The 18,769-nt window shown below is 39.3% G+C and overlaps 2 protein-coding genes across 2 annotated transcripts in view; one reads left to right on the forward strand and one right to left on the reverse strand.

Moving 5' to 3' along the window:
* The window catches only part of LOC136867136 (zinc finger protein 652), a 65,657-nt gene extending 49,890 nt beyond the window's left edge, over positions 1–15,767 (reverse strand). The window contains exons 1-2 of the mRNA XM_067144245.2: positions 15,624–15,767; positions 4,189–4,305 (exon numbers count right to left, since the gene is read on the reverse strand). Coding sequence (XP_067000346.2) covers positions 4,189–4,305; positions 15,624–15,683 — 177 coding nt within the window. The 5' untranslated portion in view covers positions 15,684–15,767. The remainder of the gene's footprint in view (positions 1–4,188; positions 4,306–15,623) is intronic.
* A 273-nt stretch (positions 15,768–16,040) lies between these two features.
* Positions 16,041–18,769, forward strand: part of Klp64D (kinesin-like protein 64D) — a 186,785-nt gene continuing 184,056 nt past the window's right edge. Inside the window, exons 1-2 of the mRNA XM_067144246.2 lie at positions 16,041–16,178; positions 16,537–16,743. Of these exons, the coding sequence (XP_067000347.1) occupies positions 16,173–16,178; positions 16,537–16,743 (213 nt within the window). The 5' untranslated portion in view covers positions 16,041–16,172. The remainder of the gene's footprint in view (positions 16,179–16,536; positions 16,744–18,769) is intronic.

The following is an 18,769-nucleotide window of genomic DNA, read 5'->3' on the forward strand; positions in this document are numbered from 1 at the left end:
GCTCACAAAAGAACCAATCCCAATGGCAAAAGACTGGTGTCCATTTACGAAAATCACAACCTGCAGGTCATGTCGACCCACTTTCGCCATCTACCCAGAAAGCAAATGACTTGGCGTTCTCCCGTCCGAGCTCTCGGAGAGTTCCAAATTGATCATGTTGCAATCTCCAGGAGAAACAGCCCTGAAATTATGAATGTCAAGGTAAAGAAAGGCATCAATGTGGCCTCAGATCATTATATGTCTCTTATCAAATTCAAACCAAATCCCGCAAACACAAGGAAGACAACCAAACAGATCACACGCTTCGACAATGATAAACTTCGGCACAGGGTCGAGGAGTTCCAGGAGAAGGCTAGACCAAATGACTGTGACTTTAACAACGCCAAAAGTCTCCTTGTTGAGGCCGCCAAAGACGTTGCAGAAATCAAGAGAAGCAAAAAGCATGCCTGGTGGAATGGTACCTGCGAATCAGTCCTCCAAGAAAGACTCAACGCGTGGAAACAGTACTACTCTATAAAATCAGAAAATGATTGGGAAACCTACAAAACCCAACGTGCCCAAGCAGCTAGGGTGTTCAGAACTGAGAAACATAAATACGAAAAATCTCTCATTGAAAAGATAGAACAAAACTTTAGGAAGAATGAAAGCAGAGTACTACAGAGCCTTCAAACGCAAACTCACTGGCTATAAACGACCATCTCTATGCCTTGAGCGAAAGGACGGCACACTGGCGACGCCAAATGAAGAAAATTGCAGCATTCTGGCAGATTACTTCAAGAATTTACTTAATTGCTCTAAACCGCAAAGCGCCATTGAGACCAAGGAACCCTTACTCAGGTACCCAGATTTCAGACCACCCGACAGAGATGAAATCAAGCACCACATTGCCCGTCTCAAAAATAACAAAGTGCCGGGGGAAGACTCAGTAGTAGCAGAACTATGGAAATATGCCCCAGAGGAATCACTTGATATCTTGCAAAAGCAAATAGAAGAAATTTGGAACAAGGAGACCCTACCCGAAGATTGGAAAATAGCTTTGATCCATCCATTACACAAAAAAGGCAGCAGGAAGAACATCAACAACTACAGAAGAATATCTTTGCTACCCGTGACTTACAAAATTCTATCACTTGCCATCCTGGAGCGTTTGGAAGCACAAGTCGAACATCAAATAGGTGAATACCAAGGAGGGTTCAGAAAAGGTCGTTCAACAGTTGAACAGATCCAAAATCTCAAAACGATCATCAGATATTGTACATTAAGGTCCAAGCAGTATGTGTCTGTCTTTGTGGACTTTAAGAAAGCATACGACTCCATTGACCGGGAAGTCCTGCTAAACATCTTAAGTGAATTTGGAGTTGATTTGAAACTGCTGGCATTAATTAGAGCCACCCTAACCGATACAAAATCCAAGGTGAAGTTCCACGGATGTCTCTCGCATTCCTTTGACATCAAAACAGGAGTCTGACAAGGTGATGCGCTATCCCCGATACTCTTCAACTGTGTTCTTGAAAAGATCATCAGAACCTGGCGGGTGAGATTACAGGAAACCAACTACAGTCCATTGAGAATAGGAACCAAATCCAAGGGGATCGCAACAGACTGCTTAGCATTTGCCGATGATATTGCTGTTCTCTCAAACGACATAGAAACCGCTAGAGCTCAAGTTGAAATTTTAAAGGAAATTGCCAAACAAACTGGTTTGCAGATATCGTTTGAGAAAACAGAAGTAATGACTAACATCAAAGAGGCTCCACCAAAACTCCATACAAAATACGGGGACATCACCCGAGTAGACAAATTCAAATACCTGGGTGAGATCATCATGAAAAATGGACTGGACAAAGAAGCACTTCAGGAGCGAGTACGCAAACTGGAAATAGCCTACCAAACATCCCGCACAATCTACAACAAAAAATGCCTTTCCCAAAGCACCAAGATATGTCACTATGAAACAGTTCTGAAGCCAGTAGTTCTATATGCAGCCGAAACCCTGTCTCTAAATGCCAACAAAGGACTCCTTGAAGAACTGGAGAAAAGAGAACACAAAACTGTGAGAGGAATCTTGGGATCAAAGTACAGAAATGGAATCCATCAAAAGAGATCCAACAAGGAAGTCTACAGCAAAATAGAGAAAATTACCGACACAATCAGTAAAAGACGGGCACGATTTTACGGTCATCTGATAAGAATGGACGGAAGAAAGTTAACTAAAGAAATCTTTCACTTTTTTGATTCAAACCCCAAAACCACAATTCCCTGGTTTAGAAATACCAAAGAAGACCTGCAAATGCTACATATCTCAGCTGAAGACGCCCTTAACAGAGATCTCTTCCGCAAGAAAATATTGATGAACGGGCTAAACCGAGATGAGCAACCGAAGAGAAGACACGGTGACCCTTGGACAGAGGAGCGTAAGCAGGCCCACTCACAAAGAATGAGGGAAATTTGGGCTCTAAAGAAGGCCAAGTTTAGTGTCAAATGCAACAAGACTTAACGTTGTCCCAGCGAATAATAATAATAATAATAATAATAATAATAATAATAATAATAATAATTGTACTGGGCGGTACCCTCAACTCCTTCCCCTCGTGTAAGTCTGCGAAGGTAGCTACAGAAATATAAGACTGGTGGTCATTACCTTGGCTGTTGAACTGCCTGTCATAGCACACACACGCTCAGTAAGACGACGATCAGTAAGACAAGGTAGCTCGAGAAATCCGCAGCTTATATACCCAGAGGGATGGTTCGAGAGGGTTCTGGACTAAATCCGGACACACCCTCTCATTTTTATTGGCAAATTCAAAAGGTACAAGAAGCCTATTATTGGTTGAAAAATAATTACAGAAAATTTGTGATTGGTCAGATTCAAAAGCTGGCAGAATGAGAAGGAAGTGTTGCAAACTTTGAAATACAGAAACAAATGAAAGCTAATTTAGCTGAGAAAACATAATAGCACAAAACTTCTTTAAATCACTAATTCTTCCACCGTGCAACAGAGTGCATGACCACAGTTTTTGTAAGGATATCTATGGAGAAAAATTCAAACTTCTTGAAGTAAATAAAGACAAAACAAATAAATCCAGTCAGCTGAGGCAACTACAAAATAACACAGGTTATATTTCTTTTCAAATCACAAACTTAACAAACTTTTCACTACGTGAAATAACAAGGTTACAGGTACAAATAGCAGATTGAAAATAACAAGTGCTGAGCTTCAGCTCCAAATTTACAATTTTACAGCATCGCAAATGTTGCGTTTAGTTGGATGAGGGGAGAATCTCCCCATTCAAAAGCACTTTGCTCCAAAGTTTACAAATACAGCCTTCCAAAGGCAGCCTTCAATATTACAGTACAATTAGCAATCTCAGAAAAGAGCTTACATGCTCTCCAACTTTAACCAAGAAGACTGCACTACCAATTACACCAATGGTCAATGTCCCAACTTCGTGCAGTAGCTGTTTCATGTTTAGTATGAGAGATAGCATTCCTTAAGGCGCTTCCTTCAATTTGTAATAGATGATGATTTTGATAATGATCATCATCATCATTCTTATTTTGAGGGGTCTCATATCTAGGTCTTTGGCCCCTCATAATACCGGTATTAGAGAGGGTAGGACATGTGGAACAGTTTCTGAAGCTTACTACAGAGTCCAATGACTTACATGTTAGGCCCCATAAAACAAGAATCATCATCCTCCTCATCACTAAATTGAAATTGCTGGGGCCACCCACACACATTTTAGATTTTGGCTCTTCTTGATAACACATGATTTTCCTGGTGAAAATTCCAGTGAAGTATACACTGGGATAAGAACCTCATCCATATGGATGGTAATCATATTAAAACTATTTGTTTTAGGTCCCAATAACTACTTTTACAGTTTTCAGAGATGCCAAGGTGCCAGAATTTTGTCCTGATGGAGTACTTTTATGTGCCAGTAAATCTATTGACATAGGATTGATGTATATGAGCACTTTAAATACTACCAGATTGAGCCAGGATAAAACCTGTCAACTTGGACTCAGAAAGTCAACGCCTTAACTGTCTAACCCACTCAGCCCAACTAACCATTGGAGTGGTAGACAGCAGCTAACCCACTGTGGTAATCACTCTACCCCCTTCTGTATGAACTGGTCTACATGGAGGATTGTCCAAGATACTGGATCATTTATGATTATTCTTACCTGTAGACTCTTCATAAATTGGTAGATTACACATCTAAATTTTATCTGGACGACAAAGTCGACAGTTGTAACTTGTAGCTGTACAGAATATGTTGTCAACAGCCCACATTCAGAGAGCTGTAAAGGAAAGAAATAGTATGGTATAGTACAATGCAAAAACTTCTTTATATCAACTAGTAAATGTTATTTATACTAGCAGAGAAATACTGGAAGATTTTGAGATAACCGTAATGATACCTATCCCAAAAAGTAATCATGCAAAGAGATGTCAAGATTATAGAATGTTAAGCCTGGTAACACATGCCTCCAAAATTATTACAAGAATTGTTTATCATCGCATGGAGAAAAGAATAGGAGAAAATCTCTCAGAAGATCAATTCAGGTTTAGAAGAAACAGAGGAACAAGAGAAGCAATTCTGAGACAACAACTGAACAAGCCCTAAGAATCAATAAGAACATCCTAATTGCCTTCATTGATACAGAGAAAGCGTTTGATAATGTTAACTGGAATATTATGTTTAAAGCCCTTAGAAGGCTGAAAGTGGACTACAGAGATCAGAAAATCATCTATCAGCTGTACAGGACAGGAGAAAATCAACACAAAAATAAGGAAAGGAGTAAGACAAGGATGTTGTCTGTCACCTCTATTATTCAATGTGTATTTAGAAGAAGCAATGAAAGTGTTTCCAGCCACCTCCACCCATGGAATAAAAATAAATGGCCAACTATACCAAACTATATGTTTTGCAGATGATATTGCCCTCATAGCAGAAACTGAGAAGGAGATAGAGACCTCACTAAAGAAATTGAATGATCTACTAATACTAAAATGTAACATGAATGTTAACAAAACAAAAACCAATATAATGAAATGTACTCCATATGGTAAACAAGATGTTAATGTTTGGTTGGAAGGAGAAAAATTGGCTCAAGTAAATCAGTTCAGTTATTTGGGAAGCATCATTGCATCCGATGGGAGGTGGGAAGTGTGAAAAGGACGTTCATTCCCGAAGAGATTGCTGAACTGAGAAAGAATTGTCTGCGACTTCGACGCAGGGCTCAGAGGATGAGAGACAGTCAAGAGAATACCTCAGTCACAGCGGAGTACAAGTCAGCGAAGAAGGAACTCCGTAATGCAATCAGAAAAAGTAAAGCCGATAAATGGTGGGCACTGGCTAAAGAAGTAGAAGATGATCCATGGGGACAAGGTTATAAGATTGTAATGAAGAAACTCGGGACATTTTCACCCCGAGTGCGGATCCGCAAACAATTAAACAAATTGTGGATACACTATTCCCAGACCATCCAGAGAGGAAGAAAAACAAGAAGAGGATTGACTGTGACGACGAAAAAGAACTGGATGATACACCCCTCTTCATTGTAGAAGAGCTGAATAGAGCTATTAGCTCTCTTAGAAACAAGAAAACTCCAGGACCAGATGGTATACCTACAGAAGTGCTAAAGATAATAGCAGAACTATGTCCAGAACTGTTGCTGAATATGTACAATCATTGCCTGCAAACGGGTGTTTTTAGTCCCCGATGGAAAATGGCAAAGGAAAACTTGGTGGTTATAGACCTTTATGTATGCTGGACACAACTGGAAAAGTTCTTTTTAAATTTTTTATTTATTTTTTATTTTTTAAACAATTTAAAAGATGTTCACCGGATGAGTTTCGTCAATAAAATGTTAGACTTGGATAGATTTTAGACAAAAAGTTTTAACTTAAAGACATAATTTTATTGTTATATGACTTTAAAATATTATAAGATTTGTCAATTAGTTTTATAGGAATAATCTTAATCCGAAACAATTGTTTCATGATCTTATACAACCTTAAGTGAATAATAGTTGGCTGATGATGCTCACGAAAAAGGAGCGAAACATGTACCATATAAACATCTTAATAAATATGTAAGTTTGTACTACGTTTTTATTGTATTGAATAGGTGGTAATTAACAAAATTATAAGAATTTGTATCACAAGACTTTACCTGCTGGGCAAGTTTTGAGAGCTGAACATTATTAGCTGTATTTCTGGTGACATACAACTCAAATTAGCTTAGTATACTCAAAAACGCATTATACTGTAACAGTGATTGATATTGTATTGCAGGATTTTGAACATTAATGCTTCCTTTGAGTAGCAACGATCACACCAGCCTCTTGCATTGATAGCGTAGGGAACACATTCTATACGTCAAGCTTTCGCAAAGAAACTCTAAAAGGATATAAAATCAAAACATATCTGGAAATAATTTCAAATGGAATTTAATTTTCTACTTTTACAGTTTTCAGACACCGGGTATAAGTCCTATGTATCCCAAGCACCCCAAGATTCTACGTAGCGTAATGGCTAACGCGCTCAGTTCATGATACAAGGTTTGCAGGTTCGAGTCTTCATTATGACGAATCTTTTTTTATTTTCATTAGCGTTGTATTAATCTGTATGCCTCTTTATATACGTTCTTTTGTTAATAATATATTTCATTGAAATGTTTAATCACAATATTATGTCTACTAGGAAAATGCTTTATATGTGTGCTACTTACAGAAAGTGATGTTACGATTAATATAGCATAAGGACTGTCGCCCAGGTAGCAGATTTCCTATCAGTTATTTGCATAGTCTTCTTGTAAATGATTTCGAAGAAATTGGAAACTATTCCATTCCCGAATTGCTCTTCCTATGATGGATATTTAACCCGATTAGTTCTTTATCGGTACCTTTCAACTTCATAAAGTTAAACATTAGAATGAAATGCATTATCAATAAATGGAAGCATGTGGAACTAAACGAGGTCACAGAGCTAGTTGCAAATAGAGCATTGTGGAGATACTTAATCAATTCACAGAAGCCTGTAGATAGAATGCTCAAAGGCAGTAAGTCCGTAAGGAAGATTTGGGTGTATATACGTATATGGAAGCGCGTGAAAAAGAGTTAAGGACAACGGCAGGAAACGAAAATATTTTTTAAAATGTAAATTAGAAAGACGATGAAAACCTGCGTACCTTTTATTACGGAGCGAGCGACTAGACCGATCTACTACGAGAATACTTTGCAAAAACGCTGCCTTACATGACAGGTTATAACTGGCATAAGAAAATGTAATCTCGAGAATTTAATCCCAATTAGGTATTGATTTTGAAGCTCATACATTAAAATCACGAAAGCTTGACATAAATCGTTGTCCGTAACTCTTAAGACTCCCCTTATTAGGCTTTTTGATGATAATCAACAGATGCAAGCACAGGAAAATAAAACAATCGAAATGAGCTTCATATATCTGACAATAGATAGCACCACACTCGAAAGCGAGAAGTCACTGAAAATCAGTATAGCCAACTCCGTATATCGGTGTCTAGCTCCGGGTAGCTACCCAGAGCTTGCGCGGAGGTGATTGCACGCAAGGCGAAGTACCAGCTGATTTACACCGCCAGGTAGTTTACCTCCCGGGCAGCTGCCAACTACTTTACCAGCAGATGGTAGAACCGACCCTAAGTCACATTTCTTGGAACTTAAAGGAAAATGTCAGGCACTAAGGAAATCAGGAATAACTGGTGGCAACAAAAAGCTGAAGAACTGCAAAGACTATCTGATGCCCGTGACCTGCAAAACTTTTATGCTGACATAAAGGAGATATAGCCTATGGACCAATTCGATCTTCATCCGGGTCAATGAAGACTACTGACAACTCCATCATTTTAACTGATAATGGAGAAAATTTTAAAGCATTAGAAAGAACATTTCTCTGTGCTTCTGAATCGTGTCTCCAATGTCACTGAGGACTTTCTTCGTACTGTCCCTCAGCAGCCCCAACAACCATGGATGGCAATTCCACCCACATACAGAGACTTCACCAAAGCACTCAATCAACTAAAACCAAGAAAGGCTCCTGGTCCTGATAACATCCCTCTGGAACTGATACAAAATGGAGGTATACCGTTGAAGACTAGACTTTTCACACTCGTCCTCTTGATTTGGGAAACTCGAGAAGTACCTGACAACTTGAAGAATGCTACCATCATCACTATCTTCAAGAAAGGCGATCGTAGTGTATGTGGGAACTAGCGTGGTATATCGCTTTTGTCAAATGCAGGTAAAATTCTTGCAAGAATACTATTAAACCAGCTCCGAGTTATCTCACAGAGGATTTTGCCTGAGTCTCAATGTGGTTTCCGAACCTCCAGAGGCACAACAGATATGATCTTCTGTGCTAGACAACTCCAGAAAAAATGCAGAGAGCAACAGCAGCCTCCGTATTTAGTTTTCTATGATCTGGAAAAAGCCTTTGATTCAGTACCAAGATCTGTCTGCTATGTGGAAAGTACTGAGACATTTTGGATGTCCTGAACGTTATGTGGAATTGGTTCAAGCTCTTTATGATAGCATGTCTAGATAGGTTCTTCATGGTAACTCAGTATCGGATTCGTTCCCAATCGTTCATGGATTGAAACAAGGCTGTGTGCTTGCTCCTATACTCTTTGCACTGTACATGGCTGCCATGCTGCATGAATCATCTGCAAACACCTTAGGCATGGAGATTAAATTTTGTTTTGATGGAGGCCTTTTCAATCTGGCAAGACTTTGCTCACAAAGAAATACCCTGGTTACCCGGGAGACAGACCTGCAGTATGCCGATGACACTGCATCTCCTGGTCTAACACCTGCAGAACAACAACAGTCAGTCAACTCCTTTAAAACTGCACGAGATCGCTTTGGTCTTGCCATTAATGCGTAAAAAGAAAAAAAGATACTTGAACAACCTGCCCCAGGATTAACTCTTACTGAGTTCTGTATTTCCATCCTAGACAAAACACTAGAACAGGTTGATCACTTTTCATATATTGGAAGCATCTTGTCTAAACGATGTACCTGCGAACAAGACGTTGATAAAAGAATTGGGGCTGCTCATGCAGCATTCAGACGGTTAATGCACAGTCTTCATGAATAACGACTTAAAACTGCATACCAAATTCATGGTGTACAAAGCTGTTGTCAAAGCTGTATGGCTGTGAAACTTTGACACTCTATCGCCGTGATATCAAAAAACTTGAGCGCTTCCAGCAACAGAAAATGAGATACATCTTGAATATTAAGTGGGAGGACTATGTGACCAACATGGCAGTTCTCGACAAAGCGCAGCTAAATAGCAGGGAGGCAACAATCATCGGTCATCGGTTAGGCCATGTTCACCGCATGGGTGATAGCAGGCTTCCCCGCCAAATTCTTTATGGTGAACTTTGCTCTGGCAATAGAACTCATGGAACCCCTCTTAAGTGTTTTAAGGACCAGCTGAAACACATCATGAAGACAACTGGTATAAATATACAGACATGGGAAGAATGTGCTGTGGACTACTCACTGTGATGGAACACTACATCCACCGCTGTCAACTTGTTTTAAAGAGAACGCCGCAGACATCAAGAGGCCAAGTGACAAGCAAGAAAACTCCGTCAATTACAACCCCACCCTCCTCCATCCATTCAGTCTGATTTGTGTGGGCGTATATTTCACGCCAGGATTGGTCTGTTCAGTCATCGCAAACACAACCATAAACTGAGGTGAACTGGTCAATGTATGCAGGAAGAAGTTATATATACTCTGATAGAATTACAGCTGACAATTTACAAATTTGTAGAACTGTCATTGTGGATGTAGCCTGTAATGTGTAGGCCTATATAACTATGGAGCTTATTTTTGCAAATGTTTTGTCATTTAAAATCTCTTGTGGATAGTGAACTCTAGTATAGGTCCCGCAACAAGAGCTTGCCGAAACTCAAACGTGCGCAGAGACCAATATCTGTTGGCGAAGTTTAAGCTCGTTGCGGGGCTCCTGTGTGTCGCCCGAATGCTGATTACCGGGCTCATTGTTACTCAACCGCTCACTGAGAGGCACAGTGTACAGCTCTCTATCAAGCGTGTATTGAAAAGAAGCAAGAAGCGTGTGCTTGTATTATTAATATTTTATTTATATTTCGTAGCTGAAAGTGAATTTGCTGTAGTATAATATTCAGTGTACGTAGTGATGCCCCCGTTTCATTCTAAATTAGGGAGTGCTAAAACTTTACACAGTCAAACTAGAGAAGTTATTTATAATGTGTATAAATTCATGAAAAACGAAACCCACCCCACTGGAAACTTATGTGCTATTCAAAAGAAAGTGACCGAAGCAACGGGTGTGTCGGAAAGGTCCGTGCGGAATGTAATACGGGACGCAAAGAAGATCGAAAGGGGTGAAGTGGATTCATTTTCAACGCGTGGAAGGAGAAGAACGAAGTCTGTCAAGAAGTGTGAATTAGACGATTTTGAGAAATGCGCGGTCAGGCGCACGATTCACAATTTTCACAATACCGAAGGCGAGAGACCAACGCTTGAAAAGATCCGTAAGAAACTGGTTGAGGATATACAGTTTAAAGGTTGCGTAAGAACACTAAGCAAGATAGTTCGAGGCCTAGGTTTTCGATGGAGGAAAACAGAAGACATGCCTGGAATACTTATGGAGAAGCCTGACATAAGGCTCTTACGTGTGCAGTACATACAAAGCATAAAGCGGTACCGACAAGAGGGTAGGCCTATTGTTTACACTGATGAGACATATTTGCATAGTTCGCACACAAGTCAAGTGCTTGGAGCGACAGTACTCTTCATGGACTGAAGTCACCTATCTCGAAAGGGCAACGATTAATAGCGGCACAAGCCGGTTCAGATGCAGGTTTCGTTCCAAATGCTTTGTTGGTTTTCAAATCCAGCCAAACAACAGGGGATTATCATGATGAGATGAACTATAGAAACTACGAGAAATATTTGACAGAGAAATTAATTCCTAATTTGCCACCCAACTCTGTAGTCGTGATTGATAATGCCTCGTACCATAATGTCCAATGTGAGCATGCACCCACATCATCAACCAGAAAAAGAGTTATGCAGGATTGGTTGAGTGATAAGGGTATTCCGTTTTCTACAGAGATGATAAAAATCTAACTGTACGCTTTGATTAATTTCCATAAATCACGCTATAAGTCATATCAAATCGACAGACTACTTGCTACATATGGGCATACGATTTTGCGTCTACCGCCATACCATCCAGACTTGAACCCAATCTAAATGATTTGGGCTCAAGTGAAAGATTATGTAGCACAAAAGAATGTTACTTTCAGACTCGATAATGCAAGAATATTGCTGATGGGAGGAATTGCGTCAATTGGGGCAGAAGAATGGTCGAGTCGATGTAGGCACGTAATCGACACTGAGAATAAGTACATTGCGAGCGATCATATAATGCAAGACAGCATAATCATTAATCTGGAGGACGCTAGTGACAGTGACGGAGAGAGCGTTAGTGATAGCGCGGATGACAGTGAAGGCGATATGAGCAGCTTTCAACCTCTTTCAGAAGATGCGGACTAGAACAAGCCATTGGGTAAGTTAACCGCTATTTTACAATCACATAATTCTTTATCTCTTTGTTTGTTATTGTTATTATTGTTATTTCATTCAATGTTTCTGATTCTGCATGTCCAACAATATCATTATGCTATAAGGCAGCGACGGCAAACCTTTACCAACTAGCGTGTTATTTAAGGTCTTGTGTATTACTTTTTACTGTCTAGTGTGCCACATGTTATTTTCCTTTAAACTCATCATGAAACCCCTCATCTGACTTCAATTAGGTATTAGATTGCATAACTTGTAAATCCATTCGACTGAATGTTTTATTACTTTATTTTGTATTAAAAATTGCATTTTAAAAACAGGTAAATTTTAAAAATATGGTATATTTTTGCTTTTTGTTTAAATATGACCATAGAATTAACTGGATATAATTTATTAAAGCGTAATGTTAAAATGTGCTACGTTGCTAGATTTTCGACCTATTTATTACATGTTAAAAACACATGTCACAGAAGTCGTGTTCGTGTGTCATAGGTTCGCCAACTCTGCTATAGGGTAATGTGTCCTGGCTCTGGTTATAGCTCCAATAAGGCATTACATACACGCGCTGAGATTTCACTCGAACGCTGGTCACAGTTCAGCTAGCCAGACCGCCAGCGCAGACGGTTCATTAACAACTGCTGGCAGTAAGGCGATTTAGCGAAGTGAGGGGTGCGTGCAGTGCTAATACCGAGCCCACCCGAACACTGCCGATGTTTTGCGCAGCTTTCTTTGGCAAGCTCTTCTTGCGGGACCTATAACAGCAGTAGTAACAGTAATGAGACCCCGCCGGGTTTTTAGACAACAGATTAACCTAACCTTCAATTTCAGTGACTCTGTAGGCAAAGATAAATTCTGTATTAGCAAGACATCAGCTGAATACATTATACAGTAAATACTATAGGACAGCAATTGCAGTCACTACAAGTTATTCATTCACTCTCAAGAGCAAATTTTTGTTTCCTCTACATCAGCTGTTTAATATCGCAATCTTATCAAATTTACTTGCCTTTCTGTCTGAGTAGGAACAAAATGTAGCCTAGGTTAAATTTCAGTCTTGGATTTTACTGCTTCATAATAATAATGATAATCATTTCGTGTGGCTATTTCTAGCCGAGTGCAGCCCTTGTAAGGCAGACCCTCTGATGAAGGTGGGCGACATCTGCCATGTGTAGGTAACTGCGTGTTGTTGTGGTGGAGGATAGTGTTATGTGTGGTGTGGGAGTTGCAGGGATGTTGGGGATAGCACAAACACCCAGCCCCCGAGCCATTGGAATTAACCAATGAAGGTTAAAATCCCCGACCCGGCCGGGAATCAAACCCGGGACCCTCTGAACCAAAGGCCAGTACGCTGACCATTCAGCCAACGAGTCGGACACCGCTTCATAATAACAGTTGAACATTCATACATCGCATTCAATTGTTATGTGTATGAAACAAATTATGCCAATATTTTGCCTGTCACATAAGAGAAACTTGTAGCATTTATGAAACAAAAAAATTGTCATGACATCGACAAATTTGTCAGATCTGACATAATTGTCAAAATTGTTGCACCTGTCAAGTTTTATGAAATAGAGCCTAGGATGTATAAGGAAATTAGAGATTGTTAAGGACTATGTCTACATTGGTTCAAATATCTCTGTTACACAAAGCTCTGATGACAAGATAAGGAGACAGATCACATTAGGACAAGTTGCCAGGAATAAGCTAACAAAGATCTGGCAGAATAGGGCAATTACAAAGAACACAGAGGTCCGCCTAGTAGAAACACTTGTATTTTCCATCTCCAACTATGCATGTGAGACATGGACTCTCAAGACTAGTGACAAAGCTTGTATTAACATCTTTTGAGATGTGGTGTTGGCACAGAATGCTGTGTGTGCTATGGACAGGAAGAAGAACAAATATGTCCATCATTGCAGAGCTCAACATCTTCATATGCCTTTCTTCTCGCATCAACCAATGGATCCTTCAGTTTTATGGCCACATAGTTAGAAGAGATGGTGAGAACCTGGAAAGAAATTGTGATGCAGGAAAAGTTGAGGGTAACATGCCATGTGGAAGGACAACCAGCAGATGGTTAAATCAAATAAAAAAAGATCACCGATGTGCTTTTTCAGTGGCTTCGTAGAGAAGCAGAAAACTGGCAAAGGTGGCAGAAAATAAAATATGCAACATGATTGGGTCACGATGCGGGACACTCAGGAATGAGTGAAACAACTGATGATGATGATGAGACAAACACCCCCTCTTTCAACACAAATCAGAGGAGAAGAATGAGGATATAAGCAAAAGAAAGAGGACTGTTATGAAATACGTGAAAATGAAAGACTTCACCTACCAGCAGGATTATAAGAGAACAAACGCTGATCAAGAGAGGTCAGATAGGAAAAATGTATAAGAGTATTATTCGTAACAGTCATTTGCTGTAGCAGTCTCTTACTCAATATTCAAGCATGCTCATCAAGTGTCCTTATTTCGTTCTGCGCTTTCGTCACTTTATTGTTACTGACCTACACCTAATCAATACTGCAAACCACACCACTCAGCATTTCAACACTTGCATTCTCACCAACTCGAACACAAACAGAAAGACCTTGCCTTCATGTAATCCCATATCATTACCCAACTCCCCATACTCAACTAAGTACACAACTCCTATCTTCCCTATCTCATTTGAATCTTATCATACTATCCCCTTCCCTTATATCCACACTCTTCCCATATACATACAAAACTATTCCATCCCCCTACTCCCTTGTCCAACCTCTAACTCAGCCTCCTTCATTTTGCTCTCGCAGGTCTTTTTTGCCGCGCATAAATACCTGTTCAATTCACCCCCTTTTTCCCACTGTTTAATAATCCATCTCAAGATTGCTTTCTCATCCCCCCTTCCCAATATTTTCCGATGCTCTTCACTCAATAATCCATGTCTTATCTCCCTCGTTTCCTCGCAGTCTCTTAGCAAATGAAATTCATCATTCACTGCTCCACAAAGTATACATCTTGTCTTATCCCTCCCCTGTAACCAACCAGTATTCCTTGGTAAACCTAACAACCACCACATCATTCCATATCGTTTTGACCTCTCAACGTATCTAATATTCAACCCTGCTATCTCCTCTATTTTCGTCAAAACCTTTAACGAATTTCTCAGTCTGCTTTCCCCTAATAATTTCTGCCTATGGATATCTCTAATCCTCCTTTCCAGTATCTTCATCCCTCTAACTTCTGTCTTCGACCATACCTCCCCCCACAGATGTCCTAATCCTATCCTCTCCACATATCCCTTTATTTTTTCTAGCCAGCCTCCCCTATACATGCTCTTACATTGCTGTTCATACGCGGCCTGCACTATCTTCCCACCTTCCTGTCTTTTTAAATTCATCCAGTATCTCACTATTCTTTTTACCCCCTCTGATTCCAAATCCTCCCCACACATTAGTTCCGCCCCTGCATTTGCTGTGCACCTCGGTAAGCCCATTACTAACTTAGCAAAACTACTAATAATCCTTCTTAGTTCCTCTCTTTTCTCATCCAGCCCCCAAACTTCTGCACCGTACAATACCCTCCCAAAAATTACCGACCTTAACACTAGCCTCAGGGTTTTATAACTAATACCCGGATATTTGGTTAGCATGTTTCTAACTGAGGCTAGGGCTGCCAATCCCCTGTTTTTTGCCCTTCTGATCTGATCATTCCACGTTCCTTTGTCATTAAAAATAACGATAGGAAAAATGAAAGCACGGAGCCTAGCACAATAAAGTGAAAGTAAAGGACCTTTCTCCTCCCCACATTTGTCCACATTTACAACCAATTCTGAACAGTCTAATTATGTTCAATTACTTAGATTATTTAGAGACTACAGTAATAGGATAATCCTATTTGAATCAATTATAGACATTATTAATTGTTGCTAGTCTCTAGAAATTATTAAATAAATAGGTTTCAAGGTTATAGAATAAGAAATACATTTAAGTTTATTGAACACTCACCCCTTTAAAAAAGACTTCTAGCGCATTTGCAAGATCCGTTATAGAATCAACAGTTCCCATTGCAATAACTTATTCTGTCAAAAGAAAACAAATTCTTTATTTGTTATTGGTTATAACATGACAGAACAAGCAACTTGCGTTTGAGTCTTTTTTTTTTTTTTGTTTTTTGTTTTCAGTGTAGCATCTCATCTGTTTTCATGGATTAACTTAACCAACATTATAAATTTAGTGCATTATTACATATATTTATAATTACATATATTGGTATTTCTTGACAAGTTGTATATTAAAATATGTGTTTTCATGATTTAAGAAGCTGTACTTATAACGTATTGTGAACTCTTCTTATCATGCTTCCTATAGCAAATGCAGGCCGTCGTAGACGCAATGTTGGACGACCTGTTTCGTGGACAGATGGTGGCAGCTGTCATCTGCATCCAATAATTGTTGTACAAACCATCGGAGGTACTCATTCTCTTTGATCGGAGGATAGTTAATATTTATGACCCACCTTTCCATTTCAGTTTAAATATTTCTTGGATTCATAAGATGCCGGTAAGTAAAGTCGAATAGGCGTAAGACAATTCGATGACAAAATATTGCATGATTTTCAATGCCTATAGCCACAGAATTCGTACGAATTCTTAAGGAATTCACTGAGAAGTACACATCTGTTATAAAACAGATTATCGGTAACAAATAATGAATCACAAAGAAAGATTACATAACCTCAGTTCGTTGCTGTTATTTATGATTTAACTTATTTTTGATATAACTTTTAAAGGTTAGTTTTTCCTTCTCGTTGGTTATGTACTATCTTGGTACCGGTAGGCTAGTAGGTCTATAGTAGTTACTGTATCGTACATATTATGATGACTCCAGTTTGGTTATAAAGCAATTATCTTTCTTGCAGAAAGCAGATGAAGGTGTTGTAGAGAACGTACGAGTTGTTGTTCGAGTTCGTCCATTAAGTGAGAAAGAGACTGAAGCTGGCTTCAGACTCATAACCAAAGTTGATTCTGTCAATGGAACAGTCGCTGTTGAAAATCCTCAAGCCGCTGATGGAGAACCTCCAAAGATGTTCACTTTTGATTCTGTTTTCGATATGGACTCCAGACAGGTTGGTCTTTAAGAAAACTTCATATCATTTAGCACAGTAAGTCAAAGAGTTACTGGTTGAAACTCTGTGTTCTAACCATGGGCTGAAGTTGCATTTACTAGCTCTGGTCTCAGTAGAATAAGTCAGATGTTCATATATTCTATTTGTCATAGGTGTCTGGAAAGACGGACATAAACTTAATCTACATTCAGGTTTCTTAAATCAATGGTAGGTGCCATTCTCTTCCTTAAGTCGAATGTCTAGGTGAGAAATTTTAACAGTAGGCCTAATTGATAATGTAATATAGGTGATATTTATTAAAAATAAAACCCTGTGGCACACACTGCACTGATTATAAGCCCTGACATGACAGGATGATTGTTGTCCAGCCAGATAGCATTGTCAAGATGACCCGAAGATTAGCCCAATGAAACATCACTCCCATAATTCAGGACAGCAAGATGTTATGACCAACTTAGGCAGTATAAAAAGACCTAAAACAATGAGGCAATGTTACCGTAGTCAGGAGGAAGAATGGAAAGAATAAGCATATGTATCTGTTATAAAACAGGTCCCTAGCAAAAAAATAAAAATAAATAAATAAATAGGCCTATTTGAAAATTAATTTTTAGGCCTTTCCCAAAACTACCATTTCTCTCAGTGTGAATAAAATTATTTATGGCCTAGATTGTAGTGACTTATTCCCGACTTTGCATACCGATTTTCATTAAATTCTCTTCAGCCGTTTTCTCATGATGCATGTACATACGTACAGACAGATAGAAATTATGGAAAATTAAAAAGTACATTTCCTTGTTACTGTGGACACAACTGATACAGAAATACCATCCTTTTAAAATTCTGAGCAATGTACGGACAAAACTCTTATTTTATATACCGGTAGGGGCCTATATAGATTTTCCAATCAAGACTTTGAGAAAGAGACTTGTCCAAGCTTTGAGAATTTTTTTTTTTTTTTAAGTTGCTTTACATCGCACCGACACAGATAGATCTTATGGCGACGATGGGATAGGAAAGATCTATGAGTTGGAAGGAAGCGGCCGTGGCCTTAATTAAGGTACAGCCCCAGCATTTGCTTGGTGTGAAAATGGGAAACCACGGAAAATCATCTTCAGGGCGGCCAACAGTGGGGCTCGAACCCACGATCTCCTGGATGCAAGGTCACAGCCGCGCGCCTCTACGCGCACGGCCAACTCGCCCGTGCTTAGAGAATTAAGATAAGTATTTCAGCTCTGATTTTCACAGATACATTCTGCTACTCATATTGGCTCTGTCAGGATGCAAACTAGTATTAACAAGATAGAAAATGATTGCAAAGAATGGAATTGAAAAAATGAATCCACAAAGGCAGAGTTGCAATGAAAGACACCAGGATAGAATAGAACAGAGGTGAAGAATGGAAAGAAAGAGTGTGGAGAAAACCAGATGATGATAATGATGTGAGACAGGTGTGGGAGGGGGAAATAACCGGTGTACACATGCGCTCATTTTATTTTATTAGTAACCATTTATTTTTTGCTATGACATTCGTCCCTGATTCGTCTGATGTCCTCTCTGTAACTTCTCATGCACACTCGGTGTGATAAGACATCTTAATTGGAGTTCAATATTGTTTTAGCTCCCGCTTGGCATACTATTGCTATGCCAGCATACAGCGAGCCCCCTGGTGATGAATGAATATACCATTACAGCTCCAATGGTAAAGCATTCTTAAATTCAAACCCTCGTTATTGTAGAAGTCTTCCTCATGAACATTCCAGATTTTCTTTTGAAGACACGGAGCAAAGTTCTTTCTCTGTGAAACATAAAGTTTCACCTTGTTCTCGTGACACGGCATAAGCCCAAAAGCCCATATCATGTGTACAGGTACGGGCCGTGAAAGCATCAATGTTAACATTTTGTCATTTGAAATATTTTAGTTTTATAAATTTTAAGTTAAACTGCATGTATCTCCCCAGATACTGGTCATCTGTAATTGGCAGGGAATAGTTGTTTTTTTTTGTTGTTTTTTTCTCTTGCGAATGAG

The sequence above is a fragment of the Anabrus simplex genome, chromosome 3, assembly GCF_040414725.1.
Source record: "Anabrus simplex isolate iqAnaSimp1 chromosome 3, ASM4041472v1, whole genome shotgun sequence".
Classification (NCBI taxonomy): Eukaryota; Metazoa; Arthropoda; class Insecta; order Orthoptera; family Tettigoniidae; genus Anabrus; species Anabrus simplex.